General features: G+C 54.2%; 1 protein-coding gene across 1 annotated transcript; it reads right to left on the bottom strand.

Annotated features, from left to right (window-relative positions):
- Positions 1 to 392: 392 nt before the first annotated feature.
- On the bottom strand, positions 393 to 16,802 carry TCEA2 (transcription elongation factor A2). The gene is made up of 10 exons (XM_084271694.1): positions 16,644 to 16,802; positions 14,104 to 14,166; positions 13,346 to 13,451; positions 11,257 to 11,347; positions 7,426 to 7,559; positions 5,976 to 6,032; positions 4,963 to 5,117; positions 4,126 to 4,272; positions 1,281 to 1,352; positions 393 to 674 (listed from the first exon to the last, which is right to left on the bottom strand). The coding sequence occupies exons 1-10, from the start codon at positions 16,710 to 16,712 to the stop codon at positions 666 to 668; spliced, it is 903 nt and encodes a 300-aa protein (XP_084127820.1). The 5' UTR covers positions 16,713 to 16,802; the 3' UTR covers positions 393 to 665.
- Positions 16,803 to 17,073: the final 271 nt, after the last annotated feature.

The raw sequence follows: 17,073 nt of genomic DNA, 5'->3' as shown, positions 1-17,073 counted from the left end.
TGCTCGATCTTCTCTTAGGGCAACCTGTGCTGTTGGCACCTAAAGGCCTGAGCTGATGTATGCATCAGCATGCAGAAGCATCCCAGTCAAACAAACACTGAGCTGGAAAGGAGCATCCCATCTGTGCCCCAAAAGCTGTGCTGTTCCCAGGTCTGCTCAGCCAGGAGACCAGCAGGACCACCCACTGTTTGAGATTCCAGGAGTGGCTGAGGAACAAGCCTTGGCTCACTGAGGGTGTACCTAAAGCAGCTTCTTGCTTTTGGGTGGCCCAGGCAGCGCTCAGTCCTCATCAGCTGGACACTGAGAGTCTGTCCACCCCCCATACAGTTCCACCCCCCCGAACCCCAAAGCGCTGCCTGCACACAGTTCAAATAAGAGTCAGAAACTGACAAAAATGTTTAATATTAGAAGAAAAAAAGTGACCATAATGGCTTAGATGAGAAAAATAACGACTAGGGGTGTTTAGTGAGCTCTCCTGACCAACCTGTCAGCCCCCAGCTGTGGCTCCACTGAGGCCCCAGGATTCGCAGGGCTGCCCAGAGCGGCTCTCTCAGCGTGACAATGCAAACTCACTTGGGACACAAGACACAACTGCTGTGGGAGCTGGTGTGAGGAGGCTGAGCTCTGGGCAGCGTTGGGCTGCTGCTCTCAGGCCATGGCACATATCAGCAGAACTGCAAGAGAAGGGAGGTTAAACCCTGGTTAGAAAAGCTCACTGCCAAGGGGAGTTATGGGGTCATGCGTGTGCTGCCTAGAAGAAGACAAGGATCCAGGTGATGGTCTTGTTTCTGCAGCTGGCAAGGGCTGGGGGAGTTTGCAGAGGTGGGGGCTCAGCCCCTGGAGTTGGGGTCACACAGAGCTCCTGCCTGAATCTCTCAGCTGTGGCTCTTTGGCACGTGGTGCTGTTTCTGCTCACCACCAACCAGGAGATTCCTGCTCCGCCCCCCCCCCCCCCCAAAGCTCTGTGCACAGCAGAGAAGTATTAAAACACTGAATGTCATCACCACCCACCTCTCAGGGGACAGAGGGAGCATGGAAAGCACCATGAGGCTGGTCACAGCCGAAGAGGGGATGTGAGGAGGGAGGCAGGGGAAGCCAAAGTCAGACTTGGCCCCAGCCAGTCTGCAGAGATGGGATGAACCCAGCAACTCCCAGCTCTGTGCTGGGAGGACAGATCGCTGGCCAGAGCCAGTCACAGCGTTTGGCAAGCACCCCTGAGGGCAGCAGCTCAGCTCAGTGCCTGCAGCAGGGTGGGTGCAGCCACCCCAGCAGCGTGATACCTTCCAGCGGTTCCCACACTCGTTGCACACGACGAAGGTGGTCATGGGCTCGTCCGAGCTGCGGGTCTGCACCTGGGGGGGACACAGGGGGGTGAGGGGCAAGGGAAAGGGGGACACAAGCATCACACGTGGCCCCACAGCAGCTATCAGGCATCTCCCTGTCCCTCCAGCCCCCCCACCAGTCATGCTGGGGTCACACTGTCAGTAATCAATGAGGCACGGAGGCCCCCGAGGGCAAAGGGAGCTTCCCTGTGAAATGAGCCCTGATTCCAGAGGGATCCTGACAGGATGGAGAGGTGGGGCCTGGGTGAACCTCATGAGGTTCAACACTTGGGCTGGAAGAATCCCAGACAGATAAACAGCCTGGGAGAAGAGCTCCTGGAGAGCAGCCCTGCTGAGAAGGACCTGGGAGTCATGGGGGAGGAAGAACTTCCCCTGAGCAGCAGTGGCTCCTGCAGCTGGGAAGGGCGATGGGATCCTGGGCTCCATCACCAGAGGGGTGGCAGCAGGGACAGGGAGGGGATTGTCCCTCTCTGCTCTGCCCTCCCCAGCTGGAGTCCTGTGTCCAGAGCTGGGGCCCAACACAAGGAAGATGTGGGGCTGGTGGAGAGGGGTCAGAGGAGCCATGAAGATGCTCAGAGGGCTGGAGCAGCTCCCCTATGGAGAGAGGCTGAGGGATGACCTCTAAAGGTCCCTCCCAACCCAACGCATTCTATGATTCTTTACAAAATCTAATGAGAGTGATTCGTTACTACTAAACTACAAAGCCCTCAGCCATCAAGCAGGAGCTCCACAGCCACACATAACAAAAGTCCCTTTTAGGGACCAGTCCTGTGTCCTGGACTCCCAGGAACATGCTCTGGGTTACCAAGCCCTGCACACTTCCAGCCTGTTTCACATTTGAGCCATTAAGGAGCCTGATATGTAACCCAGATGTGACTGCTGCCTCTGACTGGGCTCTTGCCAGAAACAGACTTTGCTAAAAATCCCATTTCCAGGGCATGTGAATAGCACAAGGCAGATCTGCCCTGCAAATACTGGCACTCCCTGTGCACCCTGAGCAGCAGAACCACGTCACAGGGTAATGATGGTGACCTGCATGTGCAATTACCCAAAGTGCAAGAGTCACAGCATTTGCATGATGTAAATTAAGCATGTCTTGCACAAACACTGCACAGCCAAATTCCAGGATCCTCAGCCAGTGTCACTGCCTGGGGCTTTGAACACTTTCATGAATGCCAGTTCACCTACTTGGCACTTCCAGCATCCCAGTCAAACAGCAATTCAGAGAGCTAATAAAAATACAGCAAGCCCTTCTCATATCTCTATTCTACAAGACACTGTTGTCACCTGTCCCAAATTCCACACAGGCTCCAGTCCACTACAGGTGGAGAGGAGAGCCCCACACGCTGCTGGAGCCAGCGTGACAGCCCAGGCAGCGCTTCCAGCTGACTTACTGGGAGCTCTGGCAGAGCCTGAGCCAGCCTGCACGATGAGAGGCTGCTGCTGAGCCAGAGGAAAATCCCTGGTCAGCTGCCTGGCTCTCATCTGTGAGTGCACACCAAGCCCCAGCAGCCAGAGGAGCTTCCCCCAGCGCTTGCACAGGCAGAGTGTGTGTGTGGGTGGGTGTGTGTGGGTGTGTGTGGGTGTGTGTGGGTGTGTGTGTTTGCACACCCCCTCAGGAGCAGCTGCCTGGTGCATTTCTGGGCATCTGCACATTCTGAAGCCCTGACTCCCAGCACAGGCTGGTTTCTCTCCAGATGCCTGGCCTGAGCATGGGAACTACAACCCACCAGCCAGGCACAAGGCTGCCAGCAGCTGTCCACTGAGGAGAACAATCCCCCCTGCCTGCTCACATCACTGCTTCCTTCAGTCCCTGTCACAGCTGTTTCATGGTTGATTTTAAATCAATCAGGGGTTGTCCAGCAGCAGCTTATCTCTATTCTCAATTTGTGCTTTCAATCCCATCCACATGCCTCCTCAGTTCCTGCAGTCTCTCTCCTCTACACTACCCACTCTCCTCTTGTCTGAACCCCCACGTTCCCAGCACCTACTGCCCAAGCAGCACTGGTGTACTCCTGAAAGCCCCCCTGGTGCTGCACACCCCCTGCTCTGGTACAAAGGAGCCCAAAAGTTACTGAATCATAGAATCCCAGACTGGGCTGGGTTGGAAGGGACCCCAAGGGTCAGAGAGCTCCAACCCCCTGCCACAGGCAGGGACACCAACCTCCAGCCTGGAGCTACACAAGGCTGCCCAGGGCCCCATCCAACCTGGCCTTGAACACCCCCAGGGATGGGGCATCCACACCCTCTCTGGGCAGCCTGTTCCAGCCCCTCACCACTCTCTCTGCAAAGAACTTCCCCCAATATCCAATCTAAACCTTCCTTCCTTCAGCTTTAACCCATCCTCCTTGTCCTGCCAGTCTCTGCCCTTTAACAAGCTGATTCCCCTCCTGTTCCTCTGCTCCCTTCAGGGACTGGGAGGCTGCAATGAGGTCCCCCCACAGCCTTCTCTTCTCCAGGCTGACCCAGCCCAGCTCCTTCAGCCTCTCTCCATAGGGGAGCTGCTCCAGCCCTCTGAGCATCCCCGTGGCTCCTCTGACCCCTCTCCACCAGCCCCACATCTTCCTTGTGTTGGGCCCCAGGGAAAGATGTGTACAAAATCACTGTGTAAAAGCAGCAGGTTTTAGAGAGCCTCAAGTGCACAGAAAGGTTCTCTCCAACACTGGCACAGTTTGTGCCATGCTGGCAGTGTCACAGAGCACTACGAGCTCGTGACAGTGATGGATCATGTCCTGGGCAGGGGTCACCCGTGTGTGCAGGCTGCAGGAGCAGGAAGACTAACCTGGGTGTAGGTGCAGTTCTTCTTCTTGCATTTCCCACAGGTGAAGAGGTCAGTCTGTGTCCCTCCTGTCTTGGCCATCTGATGCTCCCGGATTGCTTCCTTTGTCATGGCTTTCCTGATCTCTTTCAGCTCGTTACTGGCCATTTCCTTTCAAAGAAAAGAGCAACAAAACCACATCTGTCCAGTTTTGCCACCACACCCACTGCAGTGGAAAGAGTTTAATGGCTTTGAACACTTTCATAAATGCCAGTTCACCTACTGGGCACTTCCAGCACCCCAAACAGCGAGTTCACCAGAGAGTTAATAAAAATACAGAAGGTCTCCCTCTGTTTTTTACAGGGAGGGTGGTGAGGGGCTGGAACAGGCTGTTCAGAGAGGGGGTGGGTGCCCCATCCCTGGGGGTGTTCAAGGCCAGGTTGGATGGGGCCCTGGGCAACCTTGTGTAGCTCCAGACCTGGAGGTTGGTGTCCCTGCCTGTGGCAGGGGGTTGGAGCTCTGTGACCCTTGGGGTCCCTTCCAACCCAGCCCAGTCTGGGATTCTATTTATCTCTATTTTAGAAGAAGACACTGTTGTCTTCTAAAGGGCAGCCTGACAGATGGGCATTAAGACAGAATGGAGCCCTTTGCTCCTGGCTTGTGGTTCATCCCAAGCCCCCCCATGATCCACTGCCCCTGCTCTCCACACCTCAAGCCCCACAGCTGGCTCATTCCCCGTGCACTCTGGCAGCAGCAGCACAGAAACCTGCCAGGCTGGCAGCACACCAGCCCCTGGCTTCCAACTAAACCATATGACACAGCCTGTGGCAGGAGCATCCCCTGCTCCTCGGGCTTCCTCACCTCCGAGGTCATCACGGCGATCTGCTCGGGGGTGATGGCCCCACACAGCACGTTCTTCTTCAGCTCGGGGTTCTTGGAGTCCTTCAGGTTGGAGATGCGGCTCCTCACTCGGTTCTTGTACTTCATGTCCGTGTTCTTCACGTCCTGGTAGATGCGTGCTGGGCAGTCAAGGAGCCTGCAGGCAACACAGAAGCCTCCAGGCAGCTCCCACACCAGAGCAGGGAGGTAACTCACTGCCAGGCCACAGAGAGTGGAGAATCCCAGACATGGATACAGGCTGGGAGAGGAGCTCCTGGGGAGCAGCCCTGCTGAGCAGGACCTGGGGGTCGTGGGGGATGAGAAACTTCCCCTGAGCAGCAGTGGCTCCTGCAGCTGGGAAGGGCGATGGGATCCTGGGCTCCATCAGCACAGGGGTGGCAGCAGGGACAGGGAGGGGATTGTCCCTCTCTGCTCTGCCCTCCCCAGCTGGAGTCCTGTGTCCAGAGCTGGGGCCCAACACAAGGAAGATGTGGGGCTGGTGGAGAGGGGTCAGAGGAGCCACGGGGATGATCAGAGGGCTGGAGCAGCTCCCCTATGGAGAGAGGCTGAGGGAGCTGGGCTGGGTCAGCCTGGAGAAGAGAAGGCTGTGGGGGGACCTCACTGCAGCCTTCCAGTCCCTGAAGGGAGCAGAGGAACAGGAGGGGAATCAGCTTGTTAAAGGGCAGAGACTGGCAGGACAAGGGGGATGGATTAAAGCTGAAGGAAGGAAGGGTTAAATTGCCAAGTGGAGATGACAGCCCAGTATGGTGCTAACAGGAAGGGAATAACCATGTCCATCACACCAGCAAGGGCTCTGCCCTGAGCTCCCAACACCACACTGGTGGTTCCTGAGTGACCCAGGGCTCAACCCCAAAGCCCTGAGAAGCAGATCTGCAGCAGAACATTTAGGCAAAGACACTGTCCCACTTCTCCTCCAGGCACATCCATTCCATGGCCCTGGAGGACACCCATCCTCCCCCATCCAGTAAGGATATATTCTTCAATCTGGGCTGCTATGTGCTCACAGTCAGCACCTATGGCAATATAGTCATCTGTAAGACAAGAGAAACACAAGGTCAGTGGCTGAGATACACCTCTAGATAATTTGCTAGTTTGATCTACATGCTCTTTCCATCATCTGACATCTTGGCCTCTGCTCTAGCTGCTCTCTGACCCTCCTGAAAGTGATGAGAACAGCCCAATCCAGCCAATCTGCCTCAAAGAGATGGGCTGCACCAGGCAAAGCTAACAAGAACCTGGTCCCCACAGCAGAGTTTTCCAATGCATTCTTGGTATAGTTGAAATCAAACATATATATATATATATATATATATATATACACACACAGGAATTGAGGCTCATCAGGTATCAGATGAGATGCAGCTCTACTCAATCAAGCATAGAGCATCAGTCAGGCTTTCATTCTCTCCTCAGCTCAGGACTCTCCCTGCCCCTTCCCTCCTTTCACACATTGTTTCTTGCCAATTAAACAGCATCATACAGAGTGCAGTAGCTGCTGGGAGTTTGGACACTGGCTCTGGTAAACAGTGCTATAAAGCAGGGAGCAGGGATGATGTTAGGAACAGATTTAAGGAGACTGTTTACCAGATTTCATATGGAAAGGGTTATTCTAGAGTTACACACAATATTTCATGCAGAATATATATAAACACGTGCATGTGCATAGGAATAAAGACTCTGTGAACTTCTCCATCTGTCATCTACATTCCCTGGCTCCAAATTAATAAAACTCTGCAGTGCTTAAGACTCCAGTTTTCCAAAGGGATCTGTGATTTGGGCACAAGGAGGTGTTCAGCTTGAGGTGCTTCAAACCTGACTTTCAGAGATGCTGAGCACCTGCAGTTGCCTCTCATTTCAGGTGGCTCATCCTGAGTGCAAGAGACACCTATTCCACCCCAGACCCAAGGGACTTCAGGGGCTGCAGTCTGCAGGAGCAGGGAGGTCTAAGGGCAGGTGGTGACTGGCATGAACACCGTTACCGACAGACTCCAGGTATTGTTACAGCTTCACTTTGTGCCCTCAGGGTGAGCAGGGGTGACCACTTCACTTTACAGCCATCAGACAAGACTGAGACCTGGAAAGGGAAGCAAATACCTGCACACCTGAAGATGAAACTCCTGGCCAGACCACCCCAGGCTCCAGAGCAGAAGACCCCATGTAACCCCACGTTCTTCTCAGCCATCACCCAACACATTGTCATGCCCCTGGCTCAAGCCACAGCCACCTGCAAGCTGTAACAACAGCCAGTCTGGCAAAGGGACACCAACCAGTGGCCAGACAGAGCTGATGGCAACAACACCTCCACAAGGCTGCTCCAGAAGAGTTTCTCCAAGAGGAGCAGAGGCCTCTGACCTCCATCCACAGAGATCTCTCTCAGAGTGCACCAGGAGCTGTGAAGCGCTTCAGGTGTCCCCCAGCACTCACCATCAGCCTGCAGGGCTGTGGTCAGCATCTCCCTGCATTTGTTGCGAACAGCATCGCAGGTGACGGGTGCTGGGGGGAAGGTGGTGATTTTGGGGGTGGTCGGAGTCTTCGGGGGCTCCTGCTTTCTGTTGGAGCTGAAAGAGAAACACCACCTGTCAGGATGTCTCCACCTGGGTCACTGGCACAGAGGAGGCATCAGCAGGTACGTGGCCAAGCATCCTGTTAATCATAACACACCACCAGTGAGAGGAAAGCAGTGAAGAGACACGTGCCCTGGATCAGCACAGAGTGCAACACAGCAGCCAAGGCCACCAATGCAGGTGTGAGCTCTGCTGTGGACTCTCCTGGCTGTAAAGGGAGGTTTAATCCATGCAGCAGACCTGCCAACCAGCTGCTGTTAGTGAACACATCACAAGTGCTGCCCCACCAGGCATCAGCTGAAAGCATCAGGAAGCTGCTGGGTACCATCAGTAACTCAGGACTTCCTGAGACCATAAGGACACTCTCTGTTTGGCAGTGTAGTGCTGATACATGGTGCTATCTTCCTCTGTTACTCTGCAGGACATGGAGGCTGTAAGGGAGCAGGAAGCACCACTAAGGTGAATCTCAGCAGGTGCTGGTTCCTCACCTCACATCCCTTACTGCCAAAAGCACTCTCCAGCTCTTGTAGCCAACAAGGAGTGCAGCACGGTGCCTTCTGAGGCAGAAATCAGAGAAGCCTATGCTACCCCTCCAGAAGGAGCTGCCACACTGAGGAAAAGAAGGAAAACGTCTCCTTCAGCTCCCATAATAGAAGAAAACCCAATCCCCAAAGTGCAGCCCATCAGAGGGGCTTCCTTCTCCCTGTAACCTGGACAAGCCTGAACACTCACAGCAGAGCTGCCCTACACAGCCACACAGGGCTCAGAGAGGTGCCAGGCTGGCACAGGACTAATAAACACTCACACACATAACTTCATTTCCACCTGCAAGGGGATGCAAACACCCCCCTGCTGTGGCTGGCTCAGGGGAGCTGGCTGGACAGACAGCACAGGCTGGGCTCACACACACTGCTGTGAGGTCTGTGTGCTGCAGGAGACACCTCACCCAGCCCCTCAGCCATACAGCCTCACAGCTGCATGCAGAGTCAGTTAGCCCTGCAGATACAGCTGGTAAAAGAGAGGGGCTGTTATGAGTCCCAGATGATTTTAGAGAGCTTCCTCCCCCTACTCCTTAAAGCTAGGCAGCAGAACAGGAAATTTTTCAGCAGAAATTGCTCTGACTTTGGTGTTTGGGCTGTAAAATGCACTGTATTTATGGCCAGTGCCTGGTGACATTAATGCAGCAAAAGACAAAGGGGGGAAAAAAGCAACAGAAAATCCCCCCAGAGAAACTCTGATATCTCAGCCATGCCACACCAGCAGATCTCCTCCAACATCTGAGTGGCTTGACAGCTGCTGTTATAGGATGGGTCACCCCTGCCAGCTCTTTGCCATCAGAAATAAATCTGGTTTGAACCAGCATTTCCATGGCACTGCCCTGGCAGGGATTAGTCAGCCCAGGAAAACAGCACTAAACTGGAAACCTTCTGAGTGTGCTGCTGCACAAACCCAGCCAGGCAACTCCAGGGACATCTCCTGGGAGACCCTGCTGCTGCTGAGTTCAAATCCAGCCTGGCCCTGCAGTGCCTCCAAGCCCTTGGATCATCATTAGGGCGACTGGATTTCTGCAGCTCAAAACCTCACCAAGGCCCTTTTAAGAAGCATCCACCAGTACACCTTCAGTGAACTGCTAGCTCAGACCATAGCTGAGGATTAATTCCCTGCTCAGATGAAACAGATGCACTCCACAAGGGAGATTATATTGCTCACTTAGTGTTTCTCTTTGACCAGTGACACTTTTTACCAGCTGGATTCACTGGGCAGCACTGCAGGAGGCTTAAGGAATGGATCTGTGCCCTAACACCTCAAAACTGCACATATTACAAAAAGAAATAAACAACTTTGCTCGTAAATAACCAGTCAGGTGATGAACATCCATCCAGGGGGTGTTCACACTGCCATCAGGTACTCCTGCACCCATCCTAGGGCAGTACACGTGGGCTGTCTGCAGCAGAGCACACACTAGCTTGTAACTAGAAGAGTTGGGAAACAGACCTCAGACACACCTAGAAGACTCACTTCAGGAAATCCTTGTGGTTCACCCTGTTCCTGTTAGACAGGGGAAAGAGCTTATGAACCTACCCAGCAAGAAAAACTTATACAGCAAAAAGGCTGGAGCAAAAGAGTGGCAAAGCAAGAGCCAGAGCCTGCAGGCAGCACTCAGGGCAGCACTGGAGGAAAATCCCATGGAAGAGCTGAATTCAGGCCACAGATCCAAAAACCTTCTAATAAAGGCAGCTTAGAGGATCCTGGAAAAGAAAAGGCTCGTGCTGCCAGGCTGAAACATTAGGCACAGCCCATGGGGGTGTACTGCACTCGTGGTCTAAAACACCCCAGTAGAACAGAGTATGCTTCAGGTTACAGCAATACAGCATGTAATTCCACAGGTGCCAGCTCCACACAGCCTGGCTGAGAGCCTTCAGGTCTCTCCAGTCACTGCAGGGGGATTTTTTCACATCTGCATTCCAGAAAGCAGGACAAGTTCCAGGCCAAGAGCTGCTCAAGTATTTCTCCCTGACAGAAGAGGGAGGCCCAGCCAAACTGCCAGACTAAGTGGCTGAAGGATCTGAACTGTATCTGAATTCAAGCTGACCCCTTCAGTGGCTTGATAGCAGCTGCATCTGAAGCAGCAACACACACCAAGTGACCAGTCAGACTCCCATCACCACAGCCTGGGCTTCAAAGGACAAAGACCTTTGGGTGCTGCCATATTTTTACATTTGTTGTGTGTCAAGGCAGATTATTAGTAGCTTATTTCATAGCTCTGGAGAATAAGCATTCACAGAGTCACAGGGGTGGGAAGGGCTCAGCATGAGTAGCCTTCAGCAGCAGCGCTCTGAAGAGCTGCAAAGGCTCACACCAAAGCATCACACCTGAGCAAAGAAAAGGGAAAACAAAGGGTGGAGTGACAAGAAGGTGACCAAGAGAGACAGGCTGCAAAGGTGGAAGAGCTGCAAACCAGCAGGGATACAGCCTTCCTACTCTAATTCATCTGGCAAGCTTGGGAAATTGGCTGGATCACTTAAGGGTCAAACCTCTGAAGCACACACCCTCCAGGGACCTGGAACAAAGCTCCAAACCACATGTGTCCTTCCTCTTTGATCCCTGTCTCTGCTCAAGGGCTTAGCAAGTGCAGTGGTGGCCACTGGAAACCAAGATGCAAGATTCAAGGCAGGGCCAAGGAGCCAGCATGCAGCAGACCTGCCAGCTAGGTGGACATCAGCCCAGCCCAGGTTTCTGCTGGGATTTGCCAAGAGGACAAAGAGATGGAAGTTTGACTATAGTGATGTATGAATCAATCCCATCCATCACTTGAGACTGCAAAGGCCACAAATAATCTTCATTCTAAGGAGTTCAAAGGTAGAAATAAGCAGAAATATATAAAAATGCAACACAAAAAAAAAACCCAACAGAGAGATGTTTTGCTATTAGAAAAACCAACACATGGCCAGGAGTGGAAAAACATGAGATGTGAATAAAATGAGGAACTCACTAAAGCCACTGGATTCAGGAGATGTTTATTCCCCTGTTGCAGTTCATTAAGAGCACCACACAGATTGGCTCTGAAGAAGTCCAGCCTCCTGGGGTCTCTGACCAGGAATCTGACTGAGCAAAACTTAACTCAGACACTTGAAAATTCATGCCAGAAAACTCTGTAATAGTATCACTTCTGGTTAACAGGAAACATTACCTTTGGTCCTTGGAGTTCCCAGTCTCCTTTGAGGAAGATGTTGGCAAGGACAGGCTTTTCTTTTTCTCCTCACTTTTTTCCTCAGAAGCATCTATATTTGAGAGAAAAGAACAGATCTTTACTCTACCAACCCCACATCCCCTAACTGGTGTCTTAGAACACACAGCTAGCCTAAGGTTTGTAATTACTCTCTAAAAAGAATCAGGGGAAGGGATGCTTTCCATGCTTTCCAAGGGATCTTTTCTAAGTAGAAATTAACTCAAACATAAAGCTTTCCCAGCCAACTCCAGAGCAATCATCCTCCCTGCCCAGGAGATAAGCTTCCTCACAAGGCTTTCCTCATCACAAAAGTTTCTTTCAGAGACACCCTGGCTGCTGACTACAGATTAGATCAAGTGCTCTAAAGCACCACTAAAAGCAGCAGTTTCCAGCCAACACCTCATGAGCCACCACAAGCTACTCCAGCAGGGAATCCAACTTCTAGTGTTTTCCCAAGTGCTGCTGAAAGCCAAAAGCACAACCCTGGAGAGGACTTTCATTACACTGTGGAAGAAGTTTGACCATACACATCAACCCCAAGAGAGGGGACAGTCCCAGCCTGGACAGGAAAGCAGTGCTTCTAGAGCTCATTTAGCCTAACAAGGAATCACAGAATCCCAGGGGTTGGAAGGGACCCCCAGAGCTCATGGGGTCCAACCCCCTGCCAAAGCAGCTCCCCAGCTCATATTGCACAGGGTGGCATCCAGACGGGGCTGGAATCTCTCCAGAGATGGAGACTCCACACCCCCTGGGCAGCCTGTCCCAGGGCTCCCTCACCCTCCCTGGGGCAAAGTTCTTCCTCTGCTCTAACTTGCAGCCATTGCCCCTTGTCCTGTCCCCACAGACACTGACAAGGGGCTGCCCATTTCCCCCTGCATCCCATCCTTCAGATACTGATAAACATTAATAAGGTCCCCCCTGAGTCTTCTTCTCTCCAGGCTGAACAGCCCCAGCTCCCTCAGCCTTTCCTCACAGAGGAGATGCTCCAGCCCCTTCAGCATCTCTGTCCCTCCTCTGGACTCTCTCCAGGAGATCCCTGTCTGTTTGATCCCAGGGAGCCCAGAACTGGACACAACTCTCCAGGTGGGGCCTGAGCAGGGCAGAGCAGAGGGGGAGGATCCCCTCCTGTGACCTGCTGGCCACACTCCTCCTGATGCCCCCAGGATCCCACTGGCTCTCTCAGCCCCCAGACACACTGCTGGCTCATAGACAGCCTGTCAACTCTGGGAGCCCTGGGGTGCAGATTAGAGCCAGATGCACGATGCACATTTCATTTAGCCTCAAACAGCACTTGTTCTTGGCTACAGGAATCTGCCCAGAAGATCTATTTAGAACAAAATAAGGAGTGTTTGAATTTCTCATTGGGGTCCTGTGCCCCTACCACAGGGTGGGAGGCACACAGGGTGGGAGGCACACAGTCTTGCCAGCAGGACACAGGTAGGGCTGCCCTTCCAACCCATCCTACCCCAAAGGTAACCACTCAGCCTGTATTTCTAATCCCTCCACCTGTAATGCTGGCATCTGTGGGTGCTATATCAGCATTAAGATTTCCCAGACAGAATTAAAAGCTCCATCTGAGCAGCATCCATCACCACGAAAGCCTCCCCAGCAGGAAAACCCAGGTGGATTAGTGTACAAGGTGTTAAACTCAGGTCCTTCTCCAACTCAGCACCCAAAATGCACCCCAGCATTTCTTTTTCCAAGCTGCTGCAGGAGGCTGGCAGCACACACTGAACTGCAGCCAAGGAGCACACGAGCTCTCAGGGCTCAGAGAGGAGCTGTTCTACAAATAATGCTGCTAATTATGATGTGGACAGGTAGATGGTAAGAACAGTCCTGTAGTTTTCAATGCTCTTTCAAAGAGGAGCTAAATCTAGAGGAAAGCACAGGGAGAGACAATACTTGAAAGGCAGAGGGTGCAATTGTGAGGGCTGATTTACAGGAATATTCTATGTCAATCAAGAGAGATGTTCTGCTGAGAAGCCCAGCCTCCAGCTGAAGGCAGCTCCTCCACAAGCTGAATGCGACAGGAACACGCTGATATCCTTACCTAGAAGTTTCTTCCAAGATTTGATGAGGGATTTGGCAAGTGATATCACTTCTTCATCCGTGCTCTGCTTCCTCAGCGCGTTCACCGACATCCCGATGCGGGTGGACTGCAAGGGAGCACTCACATGAGCCCCTCAGGAGCAGGGAGCTGCCACTGGCTGAAAGCAGCACAAACTCCAAGCAGCCACCACCACAGGAGGTACCCAAGGACTGGCACAACGCTCATCTCCCATAAGTTTGGAAGAGCAACAGGATTCCCCAGCTTACTCAAAGCCAGGTGGTGGTAAACATCAACTCACCCACAGACACCTTCTCCACACACCCCTAAGGACATGCAGACTGAAAACTCCAAGGCTCACACCTTAACCTTAACCTCTGAATCTACTTCTGGTCACACTTCCCCCATGGTGATGAACTGAACATCACCATCACAAAGCCTTAAAGGAACTTCTCCCACAACTGCCTTTTGTTTACCACCTCCATCTGGCTTTTCCTCTTTTCAAGACCTGAGAAAGGTTTGCACAGTTGCCCACATTTGCCCCATCAGCCACACACAAGTTTCACACAGCAGGCTGTGGCCCAGAGCTATTTAATGGCCACTCCAAAACCCAGGGTCAGGCCTATTTTCTGCACGTAATGTTTATTTTGATACTCTGAGTGAGGCAAGAAGTGCAAGGAAATCTATTCCATTTATCTAAATAACATTTTAGACTCACCCAGCTACAGACTTCAGCTTTTTACCCTCACTGTACAACTCACCTGCAGCAAGTCCAAAGTCATTGGCATGCTCTTCAGTTCTTTCAGTAAATCCATTGCACCATCCTGGAGAGGAAAAGGGAAACAGTGAGTGCCTCAGCCTTTAGGAAAGACATGGAACAGCTTGGGAAGAAAGTCAGAAAGCTGAATTTGAATGGAAAAACACCAACAAGACCTCCCTAAAGTATCAGCAAGATCACCACTGGGTTTGCTGTTCAGGACAGAGAGTATATCCTACAACCTGTTTGCTGTTCAGGACAGAGAGTATATCCTCCTACCATCTGACTCACCAGTCTGGAGGCCCCAGTGAATGATGTCATTAGCTTGCAGTAACTAGCAGAGTTGCAAGAACTTTTGTCACCCACCTAGAGCTCAGAATCATCGCCCAGAGACAGGGCTAAAAGCATCCTCCTCTCTTTCTACAGTGTGAAACTTAATGCAGCTGTTTCCTTGTTCTCATGTTGATGCCCCACTCTGCTCAGGACAAGAGCTGGTACCAGCAGCAAGGCCATCCAAGCTGAAGAGCCATCACTTCAAACTCATTATATGCAGTTTCCTCACATCAGCTCCTCATCCCACAACCTAGATCCAGAAAAGAACATGACTGGGCAATCTGTAGATACCCCAGATTTGTCAGGGGGGTGGCAGGAACAAATGCTAAGCCTCCCTTCAAGCAGCACTCAGCAGACCACACAGCCTGGAGTATGCCTGTCTGCATTCAGCTGGCTCCCTCCTCCCATCCTCCCTGTATCAAACAAGCCCTTCCAGTGTTCACACTTGACAGCTCACTTAAAACACCAGCCACTCCAAGCCCCTTTGCAGCACAAGACCTACAGAGCCTCCGACTGTGGAGAAGCAAAGCAGCCTGCACAGACAGACCCTGTCCTCAGCTCCATCCTCTCCCATCCCTGGGAGGCAGCAATCCAGCTGCTGGTGCCACCCTACAGAACGGATGCTGAGCAACCAACCCAGAGCAGAGCCAAAGCTTCCAGTGTGCAGCACAAGCAGCTCCCACAGGCACAAGCCGAGCATCACTGTTCCCCAGAAGGAGCAGCTTCCCACTGAGGCAGTTTCACACCTCTCCATTCCTCCAAGGGCCAACCAGGCTTCATTAAACCCAGCCCTTAACATACAAAATGAGTGGGTGACTCCTGTCACCCTTACCAGAGAGGGAGCCACTCAACACAGAGGCAGCAAACAGGGATCCAGGCAAAGACTAAATCAACAAGCAGGTACTCCAGGCAGCCATCCTGCAGGAAGAGGTTGCAATTTAGCTGATGTGGGACAGCTCAGTACCAAATAAACTGCCAACCAAGAGGAAACATGGCACATCACTCATCCAAGAAGCTGCCTCTTTCTCAACAAAGCTTAGAAGCAAATGCAGCAAAAGCTGCTGCTTCTCCCCTGCTTCAAAGGCACTGAAAACCTGCCATCAATGGGAAGAGATGTCACAGGCTCAGCCCAAACACACCTTTCCTGGCTCATTACAACAGCTGCACCCCTATCCACGGCCAGCAGAACTGGTCCAGCATCCAAAAGTTCACAAGGGCACCCAGAATCCCACCACCCCAACACTGCATCCTCCTAACCCCTTCCCCTCCTCACCTCCCACTCCCCACAGCCCTCTCCGGCCCCAAAAGCCTCTCCCCCCTCACAAACTGGTGTACAGCCTACCTCCCATCACAACCCCTTGTCACCCAGCTCGCTGCCTTGGTGCTTTGTGATGCTGTTCGTGCCTGTAGGAGCACCAGCTGACAGGGAAACACTTGCACTGTCCCCCCCCAGACAGTCACAACACCCTCCCAAGACCCCCCAGCAGCACAGGCAGCACCAAGGCCAACCCTCCACACTCCAGTGGGAGGGAGCAGGAGCGGTGCTCGCATGGGATGGGGATGCAGGAGGTAAATACAGACACGTGGGGGTCATCCCTGAGGGCAAAACAGAGCCCCAGGCCAGGGGAGGGGGGTGCACAAGGACGCCCCTTCCCAAGGGCTCCCAGTGGGGACAGGGAAGGCTGAGGATGCTCCCCGGGGAGGGCAAGGTCCCAGAAGCAGAACGGGGTGCTGAGCTGCGGGACTGGGGGTGCGTGAGGAAGAGGGGGGGGGGGTCCCACAGCATCACAGCGGGGAGTCCACCTCCCCCCCCCCCCCGCCTCCTGCCCCCAGTAACGGGCGGCGGGGTGGAGCGGGGCGGCTCCCAGCCCAGCGCAACGGCCGGGGTCCCGCGGCGAGGGCGGGGGCGCCGCTGCAACGGCTGCGGGGAAGGAGAGCCCGGCCCCGGCGGCGGGGAGGCTTCTGCTGCCCCGCGGCAGCGGCGCCGCGGAGGAGGACCAGCCCCCCCCCCCAAAACGGGGGCTGGGGATGGGGGAGGCCCCGGGGCACCGGGGGAGGCGCGGGGGGTCCCGACAGCACGGCAGCGAAGACGGGAGCCCCGCGGAGAGGGAGGCCCCGGCTTGCCAGGCCCCCAGCCGGGGGAAGGGGGAAGCCCCCGCACCCCAACCGGGCTGCGGGAGGGAGGGGGGGGGCCCTGCCGCCGCCACTCACCGCGCTCTTCTTGGCCACCATCTTGTCCAGCCGCCGGGCGATGCGCACGATCTCCTCCTCCCCGCCCATCGCGCCGCTCCCCGCGGCGACCGGTCCCGGGGGCCGGGCGGGGGGGGGGGGGGAGCTGGCGACGGCTGCCCGGTGCCCACCACAGCCCCCAGTACCGCAGTCCGGGCGGGCGAGGCGCGGGGCACGACGGGATTTGTAGTCCTGAGGGCGCCCGCCCTCCTCTTCCCGGTGCGGGGCCGAGCGGCGGGACTACAGCTCCCAGCGTGCCCCGCGCCTCCCCGCCCCGCCGCGGGGCACTGTGGGAGGTGTAGTCCGGCTCCAACAGCCGCAGGCCGCCGCGCTGGCGGTCCGGTAACGGAACGCGGCGGGGGAGCCCCGCGGCCGCTCGTTCTCCCCACGGTGCCGTTTCAGGGGCCGTTAC

Source organism: Gallinula chloropus, assembly GCF_964237585.1.
Source record: "Gallinula chloropus genome assembly, chromosome: 16".
Taxonomy (NCBI): Eukaryota; Metazoa; Chordata; class Aves; order Gruiformes; family Rallidae; genus Gallinula; species Gallinula chloropus.
This window is presented reverse-complemented; position numbering and strand designations above follow the sequence as displayed.